This window comes from Raphanus sativus, chromosome 4 (genome assembly GCF_000801105.2).
Source record: "Raphanus sativus cultivar WK10039 chromosome 4, ASM80110v3, whole genome shotgun sequence".
NCBI classification, from domain to species: Eukaryota; Viridiplantae; Streptophyta; class Magnoliopsida; order Brassicales; family Brassicaceae; genus Raphanus; species Raphanus sativus.
In genome coordinates, this window is record NC_079514.1 from 36,451,535 (window position 1) to 36,467,769 (window position 16,235).

General features: G+C 28.3%; 1 protein-coding gene across 1 annotated transcript; it reads right to left on the reverse strand.

Annotated features, from left to right (window-relative positions):
- Positions 1 to 6,004: 6,004 nt before the first annotated feature.
- LOC108854101 (glutamate receptor 2.8) lies at positions 6,005 to 12,245 on the reverse strand. Its single transcript, XM_018627607.2, has 5 exons — positions 11,951 to 12,245; positions 10,126 to 11,363; positions 7,533 to 7,845; positions 6,879 to 7,312; positions 6,005 to 6,790 (listed from the first exon to the last, which is right to left on the reverse strand). Exons 1-5 carry the CDS (start codon positions 12,231 to 12,233, stop codon positions 6,242 to 6,244), a joined length of 2,817 nt encoding a protein of 938 aa, XP_018483109.2. The 5' UTR covers positions 12,234 to 12,245; the 3' UTR covers positions 6,005 to 6,241.
- Positions 12,246 to 16,235: the final 3,990 nt, after the last annotated feature.

Below are 16,235 nucleotides of genomic sequence, written 5' to 3' on the forward strand. Positions count from 1 at the left end.
ACAAATAGTTTATGCAATTCTTTAACTTCCCTTTTCTGTTATATATACAGAGGAATTTATTGGTTTGAAAGAGTCTTAAACCCGAAATTGGTTCTGGAAGAAGAAGTCTAAAGAATTATTATCAAAAACATTAGTGTTGACTAAAAGACAATAAAAAAATGGGTTGGAAAGAGTCGGATGAAATTTGAAGAACGACGCAGACCGAACTTCTATGCAAAGCAAAGCTACAAATTTCCCGTAGAGAAATTGCCTAAACTACTACATTTTTAATACTATTTTTCATGTTTAATTTAGCCATATTAATTTTTATTCTAAAAAGTTAAATAGATACTTAGAATTAACTAATTTAAACTTAGGTTTACATTTAAGGAGTGGAATTTAAGATTTAATAAATATATAAATAGATATTAAAAAAAATAAAATAAAATTCAAAAAGAAAATTTGAAAAAGATTCGAAAAATAAAAAAATAAAAAATTCGAATTTAAAAACATATAATTTGAAAATATAAATTTCTTTTAACTTAAATAATTATTTACATTTATATAACTATAAAGCAAGGATAAAAAAATCTTTGTACTCTTTAATGAAAAATGTATTTGCAAAAATGTCCTTTTAATTTTTCAAAAATCACATTTTAATGAAAGTAAACATGAATAATAATACCTAAAATGAGGTAAAAATGAAATTTATGCTTTTCCAAGTCTATGGTACATGAGTCATAGTTTTTTATGTACATGAGTCAGTGTCCTCCAATTAGTTTATATTTCTCCATTTTGGATTTATACAAAAAGGACGAACATTATACATACAAAATATAAAATTAAAATAAAATTTGTATATAAAATTCCAGAAAAGAAAAAAAATCGATTTAATAATTTTTTTAAAACATTATAAACACACCAAAAATATATATTTTGTTTTGTTTATTTCTTTAAAAACTGTCCCTTTAGTTGGCATACTTGCATAGAAATTTAACTATTTTGCTAGGATTCATATTGATGACTTTTTCTTATCGAAATATTTATTTCTGGTTAAAAAAATTATTTCTCGTTTTAGAAACATTTAAATAGATAGGTTTTAGAAAATACTTAGAATAGATATTCAAATGATAATTGTTGAACCAAATTGTCTTAGCTTAGCGGTAAAAGGATTTTAGTTGGAACTTTCTCTTTTGTTTGATTCGTTTTGACAACCTAAATTTTTTTTGGAATCTCTACGGTTATAATAAAATGTTAATTTTTTCAACTAAAATATGTCACAGATATTCTTAGGAAGTCTACCATAACGAGGTTACTGTTTAAGTGCGAGGGTAATATGAAGGATCAATTTGTAAGAGTTCAAAACTTCGTCCAGTTTATAAAGATTTCAGGTTACGTTTAGTTTATACATCCATGATTTAGGGTTTCTTAGTTTAGTTTTGATCATATAAGTTGTAGCTGAGTGAATATGTTTTGGTCTAATGGCAGAGTTAGCTGTTTGGGAGAGAATATTGACCCTTAAAATTTCTGTAAGAAATCATTTGTATTTTGAAAAAAAAAATCAGATTAAACAATAGTCAAAACCTGTTGACCTATGAAACATATAGTTGGAATTAAATTGACCCTAATAAAAAAACATGACTGCCTCCACCACTAATATAAACTATACATAGTATATAAAACACTATTTTAGATATAAATTTCAGATTTTTTTTTCTCAGCAGATTTAGATTTTAGTTTTTATTTTTTAAATTTTAGTTTTGGAGTATTTATGTTTTCAAGTTAGGGTTTAGTTTTTACTAGGTGAAAACCAAAACTTTACGTAGACTAAAATATATATCAACAAATTATAAATTTTAATGTTAGTTTATTTAATTTTCATCTCCAGCATAACAGTAAATTTTTAATAAAAAAAATATATTATATTTTAATAATTTTGATACTTCAATTATTCGGGATGAGTAACTATTATTTTACTATATTTAGATTGTATGTTTATCTTTTAAAACATTACAATTTTATGTTCATATTTATTTGGATTTTATAAATATTTTGTTTTAACTAGTTTATTTTTTTTTGTTGTTTTAACTAATTTATATATTTATTTTAAATTACAGATTCAAATTAATGAATAATATTAGTTTAACTCATTTATCAAATGGAACACAATAAGATATATTCTTAGTATTTTGTGGGATAAATAGTATTATAATAAATTTGGTGTAACACTATTTATATATTCGTAGAACACCAAATATAGGATGATATAATTTTTAGAACCTCTCTTTGAGTTTCATTGCAATTGACTTTAGGGTTTACTCCTTAGGATCGGAATTACGGTTTATTAGTGGAGATTATATATTTGTTTAGATTGTTTTGTTAACTACACACATATATATATGGAATGCTAATGTGTTTATGTGTTTTATATAATCACCTGTTTATCTTCTTTAATACTCCTTCCGTTTCATAATACTTGATGTTTTAAAAGGATAATTTTGTTTCAAATTCGTTGAAGTTTTGAGATTTTAAGGTTACTTTAACTTTATTGGAAACTGTTCAACCAATTAGATTTCACAGTCTTTTTTATTATTGGTTAATTGATTTTAAAATTATATCTTTAAAATATTTTTTTATTAAAAAATACAATTTTCTTAATCTTTGTGCACTATGGTAAAACATCAAGTATTATGAAACGGAGGGAGTAATTTTTTTTCTTACCATAGCTTTATGTTTGGTAACGTCCGAAACATCAAAGCCTTTGGGTTCGAATATTTGTCACCACCATCTACTTTAATAGTTTTTTTCTTGAGAAAAAAAATAATATTGTTTTTGATGTCAAATTTTTTGTTGGTATAAGAGATGAAAATTAAATATAAACTAACACTAAAAATTATAATTTGTTGATATATTTTAATCCACATAAGGTAAGGTGCGAAAAAGGTAAGGTACAGATTTTCACCTAGTAAGACTAAACCTTAACTTGAAAACATAAATACCCAATCTTCCTTAATAGTTCATATTCTTTTTTCTTGAGAAAAAAATAGTTCATATTCTTTTTCTCAAGTATTAGTTATATAATTTTTTATTTTAAGATGTGACACACAAAATATGTTTGTGTGTGATTTTGATATTCAATCAGTTTGTATTAGTAGCAGACTGGAGCCAAAAAAAGAGAGTAGAAGATGATTAATTACTATTTAGTATTTTACGTACTGTATAAAATTGATAAAAGAGTGAAATGGGAATTGTGAAAAAGAAAATAAATTTAGACAATTTCACCATGGAATGGTTACATGCTTTATTTTGGGCATAGATATATATAATATACTATTTTAATATTTTTGTGATAAAAGAATATCGCCAATTTCCCTGGTTTTAATTCTTTTCCTTAGAAAAAAAGAACAAGCATAATTGTTACCACCACACTCCTGCATGACAATGTACTGGAACAAATTTTCGTTTTTGTCAACGCGTTTTGGGTATGCCATATATATTCAAACACAATGTGGTGGCCGTTGGAGGACCATGCACATTTTGTCCGTCAATACGACATAAGTCCCCTACACAAGACGTTCGATGTGGGCAAATCCAAAACTAATATTAATACTAACATTTTTTTTTCCAAACACTGAAAAAGACATCAATCCCAAAAGATCACCGCACATTTGATTTTGTATGGACATGGCAAATCTATAGGTATGTTAATGTTATATCAGTCAAGGCTTTAACAATTGTATAGACTAGTTTACAAAAAAAAATTGTATGGACTAAAAAAAACAATTGTATAGACTTAAGTCTTTATAGTATTGAAATGCATTCGGTCCGTTTTTAATTCACGAAGGATAAGAGCTCTACAAATTATGACCGTTCACCAACCGGTTCATAAACTTCGTGGACTATTTGGTTACAATTGGGTAAGAGGCTGAAAAGAAGATCCCAATTGGAAGAGATAATTTGGTTACAAACTGATGCACATCGAACCTGTCTTTATTAATTTTCTCTGTTCTCTCAAGCTTGCGATCTTATTATCACTGGACCACGTTAAATGTGTTAAAAGAAATCTGTTAAACAACCGGGCCTCGTGGTTTGGTGGTAAAGGAACCTCGGCTGAGGTGTCCGTCATCACGAGTTCGAGCCCCGACCACAGCAGATTTAATATGGTTTCCGTTTGGCCTCCAGAACCTTCCTCGCCAGTTTTAGTTGGACGTGGTGGGATATTAATGAAGAATTGATCCCTCTGCAACAGCCACCACCTAATTCTCCTCACTCAATCACAACAAGAGCTCGACCATGCATAGTTAAGCCAAATCTTCGCTATGCTCTATTCACCGTTAAGTCTGATTATACTGAGCCAAAATCTTTCAAGGTAACTTTAAGAGATCCACATTGGAATAGAGCAATGAGTACTGAGATAAGACAAAATGCATGAGACAGAAACTTGGGACATGCTTCCTCCACATGAAGATCACAATCCTTTGAGTTGCGGATGTGTTCACAAGGTAAAACTTAATGCTGATGGAAGTGTGAATAAATTCAAGTCCAGGCTTGTTGCGACAGGAAATGAGCAAGAAGAAGAGACGGATTATACAGAGACCTTCAGTCCTATTGTTAGAACTACTACAATAATTAAAAACAGTTCTACATGTTGCAGTCACCAAAAATAGAATATCAAACAATTAGATGTTCAAAATGCCTTCCTCCATGGTGACTTAAAAGAGACATTTTATTTGAAGCAACTACGGGATTTGAATATCCAGAGAAACCTTGTTATATATGCAAGCTCAAGAAGGCCTTTAATGGTTTAAAACATGTTCCTAGAGCTTGGTTCGATAAGTTCAGCCTTTTTCTTTTTGATTTTGGGTTTGCCTGCAATTTTCCTCATCCATCATTATTTGTTTATCACAGAAGATCAGATGTTATCTATCTTCTACTCTATGTTGATGACATGGTTGTTACTGGAAAAATGAAGCGTTGATACAAAGTCTTCTCAAGAGTTTGAAAACTCAATTCCGTACGAAGGACATGGGTGAAACTCATTATTTTCTGGGACTACAGATTCACTAATGATAACAGTGAAAAGGAAAAGATTACCTCTATATAGCTTATGAAGGAAAACATTATATATATAGTATATGTATAAGTTTGATGTACAAAAATTGATAGTTTTCTAAAAAGACTTATATATTACCTTAAGAGAAGATTTCTTTTGGAAAATAATATGCATTCAAATCTATAAAATTCCATAACAATCACTGGAAATTAATACAAAATTTTTGATAGAATATCTGTTAAATATACTCAACTTTTAAAATCTTTCAACTTTAAAATTGTTAAGTTTCACACAAATTTTTGTCTCAATAACCCCCCTCCTAAATGAAATAAAATAGCAAAAATGTACTCAAAACACCAAAAATAATTAAAATTTCTATTGATTTTTTATTCAAATAATCAAACTAAACAAATTTATATATTAAGTTTAGATATTTGACATATGTTGTTCAAACATATGTGTAATATATTATTTTGTTTACAAATTTTAAACTTTTTTAAATATATAATGAATTTTAAAAATAATTTAAATGGATTATCCGAACTGAACCCGCAAAGATCTGAATTGAACCCGAACCAAAATTAGAAATATTCTAATGGGAATAAAATCTTTAGCTCCGAATAGACCCGAACCGAATCCGGATGGATACTCGAACAGGTATCCAAACATCCACCCCTACTCCCCCCTCTCCCCCCCCCCCCCCCTCAAGCTAAGGGGGCTTGAAAGCTCATCAATATCAAATTTATCCACATCTCCTAACACTTGAAACCGAGAAAAACTCTCAAATGCACAATGGTTAGGTGTGGTGATTAAAGAATCATCATCAAAAGATTCTAGGACCTTGTTGTTGATAATACTTGAAAGAAAAGACTCCATAATCGGTGTATTAATGGGAGTAGATTGTGAATCAATGTGGAGGAAGTGATAACTAAGTTAAGCGGATCAGCGGATTTCTCTTATTGGTGAGAAAAAAGGATAAATTAGAATCAATGGACCCGAAGGAAGATCATGTAGAGCTACAACATGATATAGGGATCACTCAAAGCGTTATGGTATCGAACCTAATCAGTTGCTACCGAATGCGTCAAAGTATACACCGCTGAGCTATAACAATATCTAGTAGAATAACAGCTTATATGTACGTACAGTTAATAACAACTTGTTGATAACTTATGATGTAATTTTCTATGGAGTTTCATTAACTTCTCTCTATCGTTCAGCTCCAAATTCAATATCAGACGCTCCATGTTTATCATGTTCCGTGGCGAAACATGCTCTTCTTAGCTCAAACTCCCTAGTGTTCAGTGACATGCTTCGTTGCAATGGTCTGATCTGCACATTGGAAGGACTCGGAGTGCACGGAGTAATAGGTGAACTCACATTATGAACTGTACTGCTCTTGAAAGTGTGCGACTTTATGTCTTTAGCATCAAAGATTATGAACAAGGACTTTAGCTTTCTCCATATGGAACCTTCGGAGTTACTACATAGTGTGTGCCTATGTTCGTACAAGAAGAGTGCTACAAATACGAGAAGTGCCAAGAAGGAAGCAACGCCTGCTATTAGAAACAGTCCCCAGAAGCTACTGAGCGTGAGGCGGTTAGATGAAAGATCAGCGGTATCTTGACCAGGACAATCACTAGCGAGGCCAAGACGGTTGAACCACTTGTTCTCTATTAGTGACATTTCTTTGCTTTGAGTCACTTTCAAGATAGCCCTTGAGACATCTCCTATCATAGGCGAATTCTTGGGGAATGCCTACAAATAAGCGAGCAATAAAAATAAAATACTTTTGTTTTTGTTGCCATTTTCGTATAGTAATAAAAATAAATATTAAGGAACTTACAAAGCCAAACCCAGCAGTCTTAAAGGAAGGACTAAAACCAGCAGTCTTGAATAAAGGTTCAACCATTGCATATTTGGGGCAGTACTGAGAAACGATATCCTTGAGGTAGGGCACTTCGTCAAAAGCTGCTGCAATACCACCTTTCGATGTCCCTTTGGACAGAAGATCGTCGCATTCTTCGGCAGAAGCAAAAGACTTGAGCTGTAATTCAGGAAAGTTCATACCAAGCAGAATATCTTTAACGAAACCGCCCTGTTGGTACCCCACAGACTCCCCACTTCTGATGAGATCTTCCACATTTGTGGCTGTTGGATGCAAACTTTGTACCGTCAGAAATGAGGTGAGACTCGCTGTGTAACTCTGAGTGAGCACAAGCACCACAAAGCACCAGACCACCACCACAAACCTTGCTAAATTGCTCACTACCTTCTCACCTATATACACACGCAGAATTTCACTATATCACTACAATGCTGTTATTTTTTGTAACACTTGCTCATTAAAAGAAAAATCCAATGCTGTTTCTTGTTAGAAAATATTTATATAAAATGTAAACCAGTCTCGCTTATTGTAAACTGGTTTTGTATATAATGAAAATCGTAATAAAATTTAACATATGTTATACATGGATTCTTGATAAGTGTAACAACTTACGGTGGGCAAAAACCATGGTAGAGAAGGAGAAGCAGACACTAGTGCCGATCTGGTGGTGAGGAGGTCCACGGAAGTCGGTGTTGACTCTATGTTCGAACAGCCATACAACAAACCCAATGAGAATGAAAAAGCAAACAGTGGTGATCCATAGGTCTAAGCTCCAAGGTTTTAGGAACACCCATGCGTTCTTGTTCTTGTCGCCCCTCAGCGGCACAATCATAGACACTCCAGACTCTGTGTACGGTAACGTGAAATCAACATATGATGACCTGTTCGATGTGATGGTTATATCTCCAACAACTGCGTCCCATTTCTGCCTCATTCATCAATCATTGGAAATCAGACATAAAAGAAAATTTATTTATAAAGTAAATGTATTATAATAATTGATTGATAGTTTAATTTCAATTTTATATTATTTTATAATTTATATGTTTAATTTATATGAATAATATTATGTTGTTTTCAATTAGACATGTGATTTTTGTATATACATATATATAATTTAGTTATATGTCTATTTATATACAATTAAATATTTATAATATACTCACTCTGTTTCAAATTTAGACTATTATTTATGAAGTGATTTGGTTAATGTGTCATGTTCTCCATGCTTTTAATTAATTTTACTTATTTATCATATTTTTATTAGGTTTTAGATAAATCATTGATTCGTTATTTTTTTAAGCAAAGTTACTAATTTATTAATTTAAAAATACACTTGATGAATTTTATATCAGATTAAAACGAATTTTATTTTAATAATATTAAATTTATTTGTTATATTAAAATTTAGTTAGTTTTTCTTATTTTCATATTTAGGTTTTAGACTTCTAGCTAGGTTATTGATTTATTATTAGTTTCTAACTGATTCACTAATTTATTAATTTAAACAATTAAAAGATACGGAAAACAGTATACTTGCTATCTGAAAACAGTATTTTTACTATAAAAGATAAAAACAATTAAGATACGGAAAAATTTATAATTAAATATTAGTAAGCAGAAAAATTTATATAAAGATATTTTCTAAACTATTTATAAGATATGAGTGTTTTAAAAATTTAACACAATAATAAGTGTATATTTTTATAAAAAAATATTTGATATATGTAAATACTTTGATGTTTGGTTTTACTATTTGAAAACATAAATAATAACTTCTTGTGCTGGTATTTGATTAATAGGATATAAACTAATAAGTACTCTTAAGAAGATTATTCCCGCATGTGCGGACAAAACATCTAGGTATCGTCATTGTTTATTGCATATTTTTAATATTTTATATAATCTTAAGTAATTTGCTTATTTATTTTGTTTTTAATTATATTATTTTTGCTTATTTGTAAAATTCTTTGTAACTTAGGTTATTTATTTATTTTTCATGTTCTTAATTTTAATTTGTGATTTTATTTATTTTCATATTTTAAATAATTTTAGGTGTTAATTTTAGTTTTGTTTACTTTCTCCATGATTTTAGGTTTTTATTGTTTATGTATCATATTTTATTATTTTTGGAAACTTATTTGTCATAATACATGATTTAAGTAGAGTCGTTAGTTTTAATAAATAAATTTTCAAATTGTTAGCTTTTAAACATTTTAGTGATTATTCAATAATTATTTTCATTATTTTCAGGAATAATTATTATTAACAAGTATTATAAAATTTTAGCAATAATTTATAGTTTTGTTCATCTTATAATTACTTTAAACTAATATTAGATTTTTTTTATTAACTAAATTTTTTTTTGCTTCTCTTTTATGTCACCAGATTATCTTACCAATCAAAAAATATGAGTACAAATAATACAATTTCTCGCCGATAAAAAGGATAAAAATATGAGTCCATATTTTACTAAACATATATAATTTATTACTTTTGTTTATAATTTTTTTTTAAATTGAAGTATGTTTTTAATTATTGTAGATTTTATCAATATGTGTCACTATATAAACTACGTTGAAGAGGAAATTCATATAAAATAAAATTAATAGTTTGATGAAAAGGGGTTTGATTTCATAAGCTTCACTAATAATTGGTATTTGTGGTTTATTTTGTAGATTTATAATTTATACTATTTTAAAGTATTAATAAAATTTTATTAGATTATTAGGATAATGATACTTTTTACATGTGATATTTGGTGATAGAATAAATAAAAGATTTTATAATCACCAAACCATTATCAATGTTGTGTTGTAATATATGTAAAATATATCTTCTGATTAATTTAATATTCAAAACTAATTAAATAATTTATATTAAAATTAAAAATTATGTTAAAATTTGAATTAATTAGATAATTAATCCGCACAGGTGTGCAAGACCATCATCTAGTTAGATGATATTTTAGAAGGTTTATATTGTTTCAAAATATAAGATATTTGGATGTTTTTAAGGTCAATTTTAATTTTATTGAAAATTGTTTAACCAACTAGATTTTATACTCTTTTTATAATTAGATGAATGATTTTAAAATTGTATCTTTAAAATTAATTTTTAGAGAAAAATAAGTTTCTTAATTTTTGCACTAAATCAAAACATCATATATATTATAAAGAAGAGGAAGTATAAAAAAAGAACTTACCCCATCACAGACTTGGTAGACCAAATCATTGTAGTTATCACCTGGAGGCTCGAAACCGTATTGAGGAATGACTGAGTAAGGTAACTCTTTAAGAGCAGCTTCAAAGATGTCTATGGCATAACCCTTTACGTTTGTTACAGTACCGCTAGGATTTGTCTCTATCTCCACAAAATTGAGGAATCCTTTGTTTACTGGAACGCCCACTTTAATCTTCTTCCCGCTTGTTGGAATCTCCCAACCTTTTGGAACAACGGTTGAGTTCCCAGGCCATATTACTGGCCCAAACCTCTTGCCTAAAAATGATGTCGTTTTGTTTGATTTTGCATTCACCAGTCCACTAGTAGGTGTCCATAATCCGATAATCCTCTCTTCATCTCCAATAACATTGATGATCTCAAAAGTTGATGACTCGAGCTGCCTGTTAATGAGTTTGAACTCTCCTGCTAAACCCTTGAATTCTACAGCCGAGAGAGCCTCTATAAGATGTGGACCGTAGGTCGTCATAGCTCTATTTGTGTTGGTTTTCTCCACGGCCATGGCCAATGCAGTGAGTGAATCATACGCCCATAATGCGAAAACATTATGTTCTCCCACCGGGTTCTCCTTCTTGAATTTTCTTTTCCATCTTTTACGGAAATCTTCAAGCTCTTTAGACTGAGGGACATGACTCCTCACACCTAACAAACCCTGCATGGTTTCTAAGCTACGACCGTTATGTCTCATCATATGGGTCATTCCATTTGATAGTAACCACACATACCCTTCCTCCATCATCCCTATTTCTCTAGCTTTCTTCAAAACCCGGAATCCGAGACTTGAGACCATGTTGATAACGAATACCCTTGTCTGCTCTGTCTTGAGTTTATAAAGTTCCTTTAAAATCTGATCATCGTTAGTGTTTGGAGAGATCACACTTCTGTGGACTTCAACGTTTTTTAAGGCGTCTGACAAGGAGTGCATGATACCTTCACCTAACTCGTTGTTCACATTAATGGCGACCACGCTTCTCCACCGAAATGATTTGACAACGGCCGCAATGGCTTCGGTCTGGAACGAGTCGTCGATAGTGGCCCGGACGAAGTAAGGGTTGTTGACAGGTCTAATAAGAGGGCTTGTTGCAGAGAATCTGATGGTCGGTACCTGAAATTTGTTGGCCAGTTTAATCATAAACTCGGCTTGCATAGAGCTTCTTGGTCCGATGATGGCGCTCACTTTCTCCTTCTTGATTAGGTCATAGGCTGCTTACACCACAAGCAATCAAAAAATGCAAAAGAACGGTCAATCTTTTTTTTTTTAATCTTTGTTTGGACCACTGAGAAGACAACGACAATATTGTACGTAAGTGTGGAATTATATAGTTGTTCGTTATAATTTTTGATATTTTTAATAGAATTACCTGTTATTGGTTTATGAATTTAACATTTTAAAAATCTAATGTACTAGTTTTATGATTCTTTTATTCTATTAACATCTAGAGTTATACAAAATATTTTTTTAAAAATAGTTCTGTAATTCTATCTAATGTTATTCCGATATTATTTTTTAATAATTCCTCGACCATACGATAGTCACCACGACTTTCTAGAATAGAAAGAGACGAGAGATTGTTTATCAAAAGATTTCTTTAAGAGTAGACTAATCTTCAGTAAAGACTCTAAGCATATACCAACCTATAAGATTGTTTAGATTCAACGAAAATAGTACCTAATCATGTATGGACGTTACCTAACCTCATAGGTAGTATTCATTTAACTAAAACTAAATATAACAATACCGAATTACCCCTTATGTAACGGGGAAGCAAGAGACAGAAAATGTAATGAACCTGCATCTGATGCCTCAACAATATCTTCCATGGAATCCCTGACGTGAAGCGAAAGTCTTGTGCGGTAATGAGGATGAGTTAGGTAGAAATCAGACAACGACATGTTAATAGAATTGAGGCAGATCTTGGAAAAGTTTGTTTTGAGATCAATAACTACTCCTACTTTTATTTCATCACTTGTTGGGTTTTGTCCCAAACCAACATCCATCACCACAAATCCCCAAAGGAACAGAACAAAGTAACTGAGAAAGGTGTTATGAGTTTTTGTAGTGTTTGCCATCATCAAAAGATTTGAGGACACGGATACTTTATGTATTTCTTTAACTTCCCCTTTCTGTTATATATATGTATAGGAATGAATTGGTTTGAAAGAGTCTAAACCCGAAATTGGTTCTAAAAGAAGAAGTCTTAGGAAATATTATTAAAAACATTAGTGTTGACTAAAGAACAACAAAATTGATTGGAAAGAGTCAGATGAAATTTGAATTACGACGCAGACATAACTTCTTTGGAAAGCAAAGCTACAAAATTTCCAGGCATTGGAAAACATGATCATTGTTTTATACGTAGTAGTTCCAATGGCATTGTTTTTTTTTTTTGAACTTTCCAGTTTCCAGTGGCATAGTGAAACTATGTAGTAATTCGAATAGTTAAATATTAATCTCAGACGTTGGAGATTTATTTTTGAACATTTTTTTAACAACACTAGTTGGAGAGATTAGCTTGTAAAACTATAAGGTAAATGAAGTCAGTGTCCTTCAATTATAGTTGATATTTCTCAATTTCAGTTTATAAAAAAATCAAAGAAAATATCAAATAAAGAAAAGATTTTGTATATAAATTCCAGAAAACAACCAAATTGATTGAATAAATTTGGAAACACTCTAAACACACAAAAATAGAAGTACTTAAATATCACAGAAGAATACGACAGATTAAATTGTCTGTTTCTTTAAAGACTGTATTCCCAATTTACTTGGCATACTTGCAAAGAAATTTAACTATTTTTGTCAGGATTCATCTTGATGACTTTTTCTTAAGAAATATATATTTCTAGTTTTAGAAACATTTAAATCGATAGGTTTTAGAAAACACTCAGAATAGATACTCAAATGTTAATTGTTTCAATGAAAATATGGCACAGAAATTCTTGGAAATCCTACCATTATCGTTATAGAGCTGAATCAATAGAAAATGTTACTGTTTAAGTACAAGGGTAATATGAAGAATCAGTTAAAACTTCATAAAGTTTAAGAGTTCAGGTTTCCTTTATAGTTTATATAAGGATTTAAGTTTTATTAATTAAGGTTTAGTTTTGATCATATATACTGAGAGTGAATATATTTTGGTCTAATGGCAGAGTTAGCTGTCTGGGAGAGAATATTTATATTATATCAATACTACTAAAACATGAAAACTTTTTGTCTACTTGCAAAATAGTCTAGGTTGGACCATTACATTTATTTAATTTCCTAATATTTTTCTTATAACCAACTTAATTATTATTAAATATACTATATCTAACCAATTATTTTAATATTTTCGAAACAAGATCTTTAAAAATATATTCTTAAGTATTTTTTACTAAGATTACATCTTAATAATATCTTTTATTTAAAATGTAAATACATATTTCTTTTTAATATTTACTTTTAAATCATAAAAGTCATAATTATAAACTAATTGTAGTTAAAAACGATTTTTAATTCATTTTTTATTTATATACTAAGAAATAAAATTATATAGTATTCATATATACATAATTTATATTCATAATTAAATTGCTACATCAAGTAATAAATATAAAGTAACTTAATCCATCTATTAACTATTTTCTAAATTATAAAATAACATAATAAAATAAATGCATGAACTTTACAACATATTTCAACTTATTAAAACAAACATTAAAGTATGATATATAAACTAATAAATAATTTCATAAATTAATATATATATATATTTATATTAAATATGTTTTAAAAATTAATTTAGTTATCAAGTATAAGGCGGGTTGAATGACAATAGTTAATTTGTATAATAATGCTAACCAAAAATTATAATAATAAAATAAATTTTACCACTATAAAAGATTACAACAAAATTGCGGGTTTAATAGAACTTTTAAATAGAGTTTAACCAGATTACATATAGAGTCATCGATGTTATCGGTTTAGCTACGAGTCCAGACCGGGTTACAGAACACTAAATATAACACTTCATGTATAACATTTAAAAGTATGTATGCAATCAAAATTGCGGGTTTATTAGAACTTTTAAATAGAATTTAACTAGATTACATATAGAGTCATCGATGTTATAGGTTTAACTGCAGGTCCGGACCGGGTTATAGAACATTGAATATAACACTTCATGTGTAACATTTAAAAGTATGTACGCAATCAAAAATAAAAAAGTTATATCATTCGAAAAAAATCCCGCTCTTTTAAAAGCGGATCAAAATCATCAAAATGCAAACTTTTAAGATTAATAATAATCTCAGACATTTAAAAAAAGCGAAAAATCAATACATAGGATGATGAAAAAAAAATCTTGCCCGCCCTTTGAAAGGACGGGTCAAATTCTAGTCTATTATATTAAAAGAGAAGTCACAACTTATCTTCATGTGTGATTTTTTTTAAATGGACATTTTTAGGAAAACATATTTCATTTATTTCTAATTAACATTATAGTATCATTAAAATATCACATCATAAATAATTGACATATAGTGACAAAAAAAATTGACATATATAACAAGTTCACCTATAAAATAGTCTTATTTTCTAATTATAAAAATCTGTGGACAAAAAATCTAACAAAATCTTATCAAAAAAATTAAATATTTTTATAAAATTAAGCATTGATTAATTTCGTGATTAATAGTTAATATTATTATAAATTAATGTTAGTTAAGATTTTATTATAAAATAAAAATAAAACTTGTATACTATTTTCTTAAAATTTCTAATTATACAGTCTATCTTATCTATTAAAGTAAAAGTAATGAATTCTTTCATGTTTTATTTTATATTTTGGAATATCCTTTAAATTTTTTATATTTTATTAAAACTAATAATATATATAGAATCTTTCAACTTCGTTAATCACAATATATTAGAAAACTAGGTAACACGAGTTAACATTAGAAAACTTTATAATAAATGTATATAAATTAATATGTTTTTTATTAAAGTTAATAATACAAAATCTTTTAATCATGATATCTTTTTATTTATACATATATATATATATATAATTTTTTAACAAATCTGTTGAAAAATATAATAACAATATCTTAATTTCAAAAAGTTTATGTAAATATTTCAACTAACTTCGTAATTAGCAATGAACTATTATTATACATTAATATATATATATTCAATTATCATTTATAAAATGAAAAATAAAAAAAATATTATCTTTTATCTATTTTATAATAATAATTCATATTAAATGAAACTATTATATTGAACTAAATATGATACAATTATATTAAATTGATAAATTTGTACAAACAATTTCATAAATATAAAATATTTATGCTAAAAATATAATACGATGACATAACGATTTAACATTCGAAAACTATATAATCCATGTATAGAATTAACATATCTTGCACTTTTTGTATATATAATAATATACTATTTGAAATGAATAAATGTAAAAAATATTGCTAATAGAAAATTTGGTTTTAAAAGTTGGCGGGTCAAAACTGAATATAAATATAATACAATAAGATATTTAATATGTTGTTTAATGCATATATTAATTTGTTCTAATACATATATATAACCGAAAACAAACATCCGCGTGGTTGTGCGGGTCAACATCTAATATAGTTTATATTAGTTGTGAAGGCAGTCATGATTTTATTAGGGTCAATTTAATAAATATATTTTTAGTATTTGGTGAGGTAAATAGTTTACATCAAATTTAGTGTAATGTTATTAACAAAACACCAAATTTGGTGGAATGTATAATTTTTGGAATCCATGTATTGGAGTTTCAATGGAATTGGGTACTAGAGTTTTTTTTGAATGAATGTTAAATTTATTCAGCAAATTTTTTTTTAGATATATATAGATATATATATTATATAATGGAATGCTAATGTGTTTATGTGTTTTTATATATTCACCTGTTTATTGTCTTTAATATATATTTTTCAAATTCTTTTTCTCGAGTATTAGTTATCTAATTTTTATTTTAAGATATGATATATAAATTTTTTTGTGTGTGGTATGATTATGAGATTCAATCAGTTTGTAATAGTAGCAGA

What these genes read in the sequence shown, in the direction of transcription:
- LOC108854101 (XM_018627607.2), bottom strand. Translation starts at nt 12,233, where the DNA reads ATGATGGCAAACACTACAAAAACTCATAACACCTTTCTCAGTTACTTT. An exon ending in TCTACCAAGTCTGTGATGGG is followed by an intron (nt 7,846 to 10,125) that starts GTAAGTTCTTTT and finishes TGAATGAGGCAG; the next exon opens with AAATGGGACGCAGTTGTTGG. An exon ending in TACCATGGTTTTTGCCCACC is followed by an intron (nt 7,313 to 7,532) that starts GTAAGTTGTTAC and finishes GTGTGTATATAG; the next exon opens with GTGAGAAGGTAGTGAGCAAT.